The 9,178-nt window shown below is 35.7% G+C and overlaps 1 protein-coding gene across 1 annotated transcript in view; it reads right to left on the bottom strand.

Moving 5' to 3' along the window:
- The window catches only part of upb1 (ureidopropionase, beta), a 19,191-nt gene extending 12,134 nt beyond the window's left edge, over positions 1–7,057 (bottom strand). Inside the window, exons 1-6 of the mRNA XM_016534003.1 lie at positions 6,860–7,057; positions 6,623–6,710; positions 5,042–5,136; positions 4,711–4,872; positions 359–528; positions 198–279 (exon numbers count right to left, since the gene is read on the bottom strand). Coding sequence (XP_016389489.1) covers positions 198–279; positions 359–528; positions 4,711–4,872; positions 5,042–5,136; positions 6,623–6,710; positions 6,860–7,042 — 780 coding nt within the window. The 5' untranslated portion in view covers positions 7,043–7,057. The remainder of the gene's footprint in view (positions 1–197; positions 280–358; positions 529–4,710; positions 4,873–5,041; positions 5,137–6,622; positions 6,711–6,859) is intronic.
- Between the last annotated feature and the right edge of the window lie 2,121 nt (positions 7,058–9,178).

Raw genomic sequence — 9,178 nt, 5'->3', positions numbered from 1 at the left:
ATATATATAGTTTTCCTTAGTTGTGGTTGTGATATTATCACAGTATAAACAGTGCATAGTTGGGGCAAGCAGGACATTTCCTGAGAATCTCTGTGTATGTTTTAGACTCAAGAGCATCTATTGGATAATTTATGTGATTTTTAAGAATGTTGAAATCATTTTTTTGGCACACTTATTGGACAACAGGTGGCACATACTGTTCCCACACGGTTGATGGCACAGGTGAAGCAGTGGTTTGCGATGGCAGCATTTCTGGCCTCAATCGGCCACATTGGTTCACTGTAACACAAAACCAGCATCAGCATGATGGAATACGGGCTCTGCGTTATTCCCATAAAACAGGTGTACAACACGATACCTGAGCAATCCAACTGTGGCCGAAGGGTTAAAGATGATCTCAGCCCCATGTAAGCTGTACATTAACCAGTTGAGAGGATGGTGTCGGCCATAGCAGATGTTAACAGCAATCTTTCCAAACTGTGTCTGGAATACAGGGTGGCCGGTGTTCCCTTCCATGTAATATGTTGACTGGAGAAGGATGTAGCTCCATTTTTAATCAAGTTTGAGTTCAATTCGATTTTAGCTTTTCAAACCAAAACTATGAGAGTTTAAAGTAAAAATTTTACCCAAAAATGGCCATCCAAGATGTAGATGAGTTTATTTCTTCATAGGAACAGATTTGGAGAAACTTAGCATTACATCACTTTCTTACCAATGGATCCTCTGCAGTGAATGGGTGCGGTCAGAATGAGAGTCTAAACAGCTGATAAGAACATAACAATAATACACTAACGATCCACATGACTCACGTCCATCAATTAACGTCTTATGAAGAGAAAAGTTGCATATTCATAAGAAACAAATCCATCGTTGAGGCATTTTAATTTTAAAACATCTCGTATTTTGGCCAGAAGCAACGTTTTTAAGTTAAAAACATCTCGGATGGATTTGTTTATTAAAACATGCAGCCAGTTTGGACTCTCATTCTGACGGTACCCATTCACTGCAGAGCATCCATTGATGAGCAAGTGATGTAATTTCTCCAAATCTGTTCTAATGAAGAAACAAACCAACCCTCATCTTACATTTTCAGCAAATTTTCATTTTTGATTGAACTATTCTATTATATAAGATCTACTACTATTCTTGTTGCAGTGCACAGATCACAAATCACTTCAATAAAAGATAGTAGTTAATATCCCACATGGGATACAACATTATGAACAGGAATTTTGAATTGATGTTGCCATAAATTAAACAACATTAACAAGACCACCATCATAAAAAAATATGGGCAAGGCCACCCATAGTGGTTTGGATGTAACATCACATCTTGAATGGTTTAAAAAGACCTTTAAAGACCGTTGCACTTTAGTGGATGACATGCATCAAAATGTTAATGCCCTAAAAGGTCCCACATACACCCATATTTGCCATATGGACAGATCTAAATGGGATAATGTATTAAGCAGAGATTAGGATAATGTGAGTTAGCTAGATTATGTAGCAAAAGGGCACTGATAACTGAGTGTTGCATGTGTGTTGCAAAGGTTTTATTCTTTTGTTTATATAACAGATATTTCCAGAATTTGAATTTGATTGGCCATGCAGTAATCAAAGTGCTGATGTAATAAGATTGTGATTGATATATCGCTGATATAATATATGATCAGTCTGTGCTTTAGTGGTGGGGATATTTCTCATTTATTGAACTATTATGTTTTATTTATTAAACAATTGTACAAAAGCATTATCGGCAGGAATATCTACAGCACATTAGTCTTGAACTACACATGATCATCTTCACCAACAGCTAATCTGACTAGGTTTAAAATGATCTTTTATCATAAAATGACTTATGCAAAACCATTTTAATTTACAATTTTTGTGACTGACAGAATATTCTTCCAAATAATTGAACTTTTGAAACTGAATAATTGAAACTATCAGTGTAAGGTGAGAATGGCAGATATTTTAATACTAAGCATTGCTGAATAATGAATAATAATGCCTGAAATAATTATTTTAGAACTATTAAATAATTAAGTTGATTAGTCCTAGAAAATTGCAGCATATTGGTGACCTTTTTTTTATGTGTATATATTCATAAATTCATTCATTTTAACATGGTGAATAAGGAGAGAGTAATAAATGGCTTCTTCAGAACAATTTTGACAAAATCTGTTTGTTGGAACAGTGGAAAGGTGGTTATAGATTAACACCAAATAATGCACACTAATTTAAAACCACCTGTCATTGACGGCATGTGTTAGGATGTGTAAGATTCAGCAACTGTAAAGATTGCATGAGAGATAAGCTTGTGTTTTAGCAGTTGTTATTGGTCTATGTGATATCTGTGCATCTACTTTTGAGAAGATTAAGACATAATATACAGTATGTTGTATTTGTGCCCACAGTTTGTGATGTTAGTGTAAATTCATGCAATTAATGCAGCATGGAAATTCATGCAGGGCTGAGCTGGATTCTCAGAAGAGTTTCTGTGTAAACATTTTCCAACGCTGATATTTATCAGCATAGATGGCAGCAAAATTCTCCTTAATTTTACTGAAAAAAACCCAGAATTGAGCCATCTTCTGCCATCTGGTTCCTGCAGGTACACTCAAGCTTGTTCCAGGAAAAGAGAGTGGGCACATTTCCTGAATTGAGCATTATCACAGTGTGGAATGGATCAAAGGCACAACATGAAACTGATAAACAGCACAGCTGGGGAGAAATCAACCACTTAGAGGGCCCACAGATCATGTATTGCAGATACACAAACACACATGTTGGTCTTTATGGTTTATGAGGACTCTCCATAGGCGTTAATGGTTTTTCTACTGTACAAACCCTATTTTCTATCGCCCTACACCAACCCTACACCTAAACCTACCCCTTACAAGAAACTTTGTGCATTTCTAGATTTTCAAAAAAACTCATTCTGAATGATTTATAAGCCTTTTGAATTACGGGGACACTGAAAATGTCCTCATAAATCACCTTCTCGTTGTACTACCTCTGTCATACCCATGTCATTATACAAATTTGTGTCCTCATAAACCACATAAACATACACACACACACACACACACACACACACACAAACAAACTTGTTTAACCTGAAAAATTGTGAAAAATGACACCAAACATGCTGGAACAAATCTCTGATAACAAGAATTTCTATAGTGGTTGCACTGAACAGCAGTTAATCCAATAAGATACAGAAATGCCCATGTGGTGGCACAAAATACTGATAACTATGTGTACAGAGGGGTTCAAAAATGTGGTTATTTTTTTGTCACTTAAACCTGAAAATAAAGTTTTACGATTCTGAAAAACATAATACATTGTTACAACTTTTGATGTTCATGGTCATTTTTGTATAATACACTAGAGGTCCAAAGTTTGGAATTATTTTTAAAATAAGATTTTTGTAATGTAGGGTGACCATACGGGCCTTTTTACGGGACGCACCCTTGCCAGAATTTCTATATTGCCTAAAATATCGATCGTTGTATCTGCCGTCATCTTCAAGTCGAACGAACGAACAAACAAACACGTGCGCGTATTTGCATCGGTTTGACCGTTCTCATCTTCTCACGCGCGACACGCCACGATTGGTCGATTATGTACAATACCTGCATGTTATTGGTCAAACTACTTTGGATGTTTTAGGCAACATAAAAATCATGGCCAGGATGTGACCCGTATAAATGGCACTTATGGCCACCCTATTGTAATGTTTTTGAAAAAACAATATCTTGTGCTCACTAAGGCTGGATTTATTTGATCAAAAATAAAACAGGAATATTGTGAAATATATATTTTTTTCTATTGAAAATATTTTCAAATGTAATTTATTCCTGTGATGACAAAGCTGAATTTTCAGCAGCCATATCCAGTCATCAGTGTCACATGATATCTCAGAAAGCATTCAATATGCTGATTTGCTGCTCAAGAAACATGTCTTATTACTATCAATGTTGTTGCTTCATTCAAACATTTGGGGTAAGATTTTTAATTTAGCAAAGGAAATATTAAATTGATCAAAAGTGACCGTATAAGTGACAATTATAATGTTGCAAAAGATTTCAAATAAATGCTGTTCTTTTGAACTTTATATTCATTAAATAAAATGTATCATGCTTTCCACAAAAAAAAATATTAAGCAGCAAAAAAAAATTTCAACACTGATAATAATATGAACCATTGTTAATATTTGAGTACCAACAATAACAGATACAAACTGAGCACAAAATCAGCATATTAAAATGATTTCTGAAAAATCATGTGACACTAAAGACTGAAGTAATGGCTGGTGAAAATTCAGCGTTGCCATGACAGGAATAAACACAATATTACCGTTTTACTGTATTTTAATCATATAAATGCAGCCTTGGTAAGCATGTTTCAAAAACTTATATTTTTCTCATTATTCAAAACGGTTGACCGCTAATGTATCTTTTAATACAGTACTACCTAATTCTAATTTGTACGTTTTTTTTTTTTAATCTACAAATGCAAAAGCATTTTCACTGTCTTTAAACTTTTGGACTGCACTGTATCAATATTTAATTTACAGCTTAATGAACTCATCTTAGCTTAATGTAAACAAGTGATGACACTATTAATCTAAATATAGAGTGTCACTGTAGCTGTGTTCTTTCACACTGACAGTTGTTTGACTGTTATGCAGAGGGTGACACCGACCTCGTTGAAGTCTCCCACACGGGGAATGTGATTCTTCCGTGATGTGCCTAGAACATTGCCATTATTGGACACCACCACTGCAGTGTTCCACAATGTTCCACCGTGGATCTCATCTCTCTCCAAAATGGGAGACACCACCACCATGTTGTATTTTTTGGCCAGCTACAAAATGAAAATCAAGCACATGTGGTATCAGCATTAGAAGTAATGACTGCAGAAATAATCAATTAGTGGACTGAGGTTAAATATTTGACTAAAGACTGAGGTGATGCTTTATAGAAAAGGATGATCGTAACTTTTACAGGAAGACATCCATTTATTTAACTCTTACCTGAATACAAAAGTGTGTGGTGAGCCCATCCTCGGCCGATTCGGCAAACTCTGTCCAGGGCTCCCTCTCTCGTGTGCAAAATGCAAAAGGCATTGCTATGGATGGAGAACACAGGAAAAAAATAATGCTTTCCCTGAAAGAATTTATTATTACCAGAACTGATTTTTATTTATGAGAGTTCAAACTATCGAAATTGACTCTCCTTGGTGTCCAATAAAACGTTGTTTTGCTTGCTGAGAGGGAGGATGAGGAGTATAGTGGATAGGTTTATGGTCTTATTTTTCATTAGCAGTTGTTGTTTTGTTTAGAGCAGGATGAAATGATTATTTGTTTACATGGCATTTTTAAATGAATACTATCAAAGCAAACATGCTTCGTAGATTTGCATGGAAACACAGGAAGTCAGAGCTCAGGGGTCAAAGGTTTACGTGGGGTGGTGGTTAAGGGGGTTGAAGCCTGGCCAAAGAGACCTGTTGAGACCCAGAGGGACGGAATGACCTTTGGGATGCCTGGAGAGTTTATAATTGGAGCATGAGACTCCCTTTCATCAGCTTGCATCCCTACAGCACGCCACGGCCAACACAAACAGACAAACTGCGAGCGCAGCTGAAACTTCGTCACTACTGTCCTGCTGTGCTCTGCTGATGTAAACCAGATTCTGCTGATGTCTTCACGGGCATGTTACATCACTGTAGGCCAAGAAGTCTTCCGATCCATATGCTCATAAATAAGCTCAGTAATTGCTTAGAGGACAACAGGAAATGGATATAGAGAGCCGTGGAATAAAAAACAAAAACATTTGTGACTAAATATAGATAGTTCATCATGTGTTAAACAGTGTGACATGCTATTCTTCACCTAAAATTATTTTAAAAATTGCTTTAAATTAATTTAGAAATATGATGCATGTAGATTTTAATCATATTATATTGATTGATAGACTAATTACACCACAGGACTCTTGAAGTGAACTGTAAAAAACTGAAAGATTAGTAATCATTAATTACTTAAGATTAAACATTAAATTGCTCAGAAATGGTTATGTATTACATATATTATGTATTATATAATTGATTAATCGCATCCAAGAAAAAAAGTTTGTGTTTACATAATATATGTATGTGTGCTGTGTATATTTATATATATATATATGTATATATAAATACACACACATATATGTATATATTTATGAAATATTTACATGTATATATATTCATATTTATATATGATTTATATCATATATAAATATATTACATATTCCTCTTAAATATATACATGTATGTATGTGTGTGTATTTATATATACATATAAATATACACAGCACACACACATATATTATGTAAACACAAACTTTTCCAAATTCACGATTAATCAATTTGACAGCACTAATATATAACCATTTATTTAATACCATTTATGAATAATTTAATGTTCGTATACACACACACACACAAAATAGATGCCATAAACTTCATATGACACCCGAGAGCTGTATATATTCCTGCTACATTTGGAGAGTGATGAATTCAGTGAAAAGAGAGTTAGATGCATGCATGTGTTTGTGTGTTTTTGTGTACTCACTCCAGGCTTCCTGGAAGCACACGATATTGACCCCACACATGGCCGCCACCTCCACCATCTCCCCCACGCGCTTGTGCAGAGCTGTGATCTGTGAAAGCAAAATGAGAATACTGAGCCAACAGTGAGATGAACTCAAATGGATAATACATATATGGAATCTGTTTTAGCATATGTACATATGGGCCTATCAGAGCCAAAATATGCTAGCTGGCCCTTATATGCACTGTGTTCTCTCACCTGTTCAAGTACAGGAGCATCAGTGGGTAGGACTATCTTGTTCTGAATGAGTCCCACGCGGACAGTTCTGGGTGGTCTGAGCTGCTCTGGAGAAGCCTCAAACACATAACCCTTCAGATCAAAATCTTGCTCCTCTGCTGCATCTAATGCACTCTGGGGAAGGTTCAGCTTCCTGAAAGGCATTACAATTTTAAATGTCAAACACTCAATAACTTCTATAGTCAAACAAATTGATTATAGATCAATTTCCAATCTGCAGCATAGAACAACCTGCTGGTTGGTCTGGCCAGAGGAGAACTGGCCCCCCGACCAAGGTTTTTTTCTCCATTCTGTCACCGATGGAGTTTTGGTTCCTTGCCGCTGTCGCCTCTGGCTTGCTTAGTTGGGAAACTTATCTTTGACACAATCTGTATTGTTAAAAGTGCTATATAAATAAAGGTGACTTGACTTGACAAATAGGGAAGAGCAGGGATGATTGTAATGGTCTGGGATACATTTGTTTTTCAGTTAAGGTCGTATGAAAACAATGGAGCAGTGTATGAAGAATGTACAGAGAACAACCAAACCATTACCAGCAGTGCTATGTACCCTTGCGAAAATTAACCATGGTTTTATTATAGTAAAAATGTAGTAACCATGATTTTTTGGCATATTGATTACCATTCGAATAACCACAATTTTACAACAAATACCATGGTTAAACTATTTCAAAGTGTTTTTAGGATTTACTAAGTATATCTGAGGCAAAACATTTTCTGAATAAGTTAGCAAAACCAAAAAGTTTTACAATTTCGATGAGGGGGAAAAAATAATTTATTTGCTTGGACAGACAAACTGTTTGGCTATTGTCATGTAGCCAAGAAGTTCGCGTTATTATGTAATGTTTTGTTTTTTAGTTTTTGAAGAAAAAAAAATGCGAAAATGAAACCAAGGAAAAGGTTAGTTGTTTCTATTCATGGGAATACTGATTATTTTCACATAACGTTCAATAAAATTACACAATAACATCTGTGAATTATATCGTCATATAAAGTTAGAGCATGTCAGATTTTGACAAACTCACATCGTTGACATCAACGACATTCCCAGGGACTTTGTGGCCAAAGTCCACCATAAATCATTTACTCAGTTTCAACCTAGGCTAGTGTTAGAGGCCTTTTTTGCTTTTGTTAATTGTATAATAAATAAAAAGAAAACAATTAGATAGAATACAAAAAGATTAGAGAAGCAAGAGTTACCTGTAATTTAATTACATATTTTTTCTCAGTAACTGTAACTGATTACAATTACTTTTATTTTGTAATTAAATTACGTAATTCGTTACATGTAACTAGTTACTCCCCAACACTGTCTAGAGGGCACATAAGTCTGAAGTAATGAATTTAGGTAAAGGGGTGCAGAGCCAGTGGTGGTTTTGTAGGCAAACATTAATGCCTTTTGAATTTTTTGAATTTTAGTTTTCAGACCAAATGTATGACCTGTAGGCGTTTTAGTTGAAGGCATTTCTGCAGCTGTGCTGTAACACGTTATACTATAGCCCTCATTGCGACTGTTAAACTATACCACATGACCATTTTAAACGTAGGAATGCTGAAAAAGAAATAGTGACCATAAAGTTTTTTTTTTTTTTAAACATAGACATTTTCTTACACAGTCATTCAATTTAACCTAATCTCTTTATATTTAATTAAACAATGGACAAATTATATACGCAATATCACTCGAGTACGAGAGCGATAGGCCTACCGGCTCTATATCAGCGGCCTTGTGCCGGAGGCAATAACAGCCGCTGATATAGAGCCGGTATCGCTCGAGTACGAGAGTGATTGCGTTTATACAACAGTTGGACGAAACGTGTGTAATTAAACAAGAAACAACGGAGTGCCTTATAAAACCCTCTTTTGTGCGGAACTACTTCCTTCCGCCACGGATTCAAAGCTCAAGTTGACAGTTAAACATAAGTCACTTTTAGAATTCGTATCAAGGGCATGTGCTACTTCAGTTAGGTTATTAGTAAGAAATAATGAGGTTATAAGAGAGAAACAATGCGGCAAGACGTGCATCCAAATGAGAGAGAGAGAGCGACCGCGAAGCTAGACGTTTCTTCTTATATTAACTAACGTACTCTACCATTAGCTCAGTGAATAATAAAAAAAAAACATAGACCCGGCTAGAACAAGCGGAGTGATACAAAATTGTGAAAGGGCGTTCCTGTAGCGATACCAGTACAATATCTCACGGTTCTCAACCAATCAGATTTGAGAACCAGAACGAACTGTTGTATAAAACCATATAAAAAAGGGGCGATGCTGCCGTTAT

Source organism: Sinocyclocheilus rhinocerous, unplaced genomic scaffold, assembly GCF_001515625.1.
Source record: "Sinocyclocheilus rhinocerous isolate Xijiao unplaced genomic scaffold, SAMN03320098_v1.1 scaffold515, whole genome shotgun sequence".
Classification (NCBI taxonomy): domain Eukaryota; kingdom Metazoa; phylum Chordata; class Actinopteri; order Cypriniformes; family Cyprinidae; genus Sinocyclocheilus; species Sinocyclocheilus rhinocerous.
Note: the sequence above shows the minus strand (reverse complement) of the source record. Positions and strands in the feature narration are given on the sequence as shown.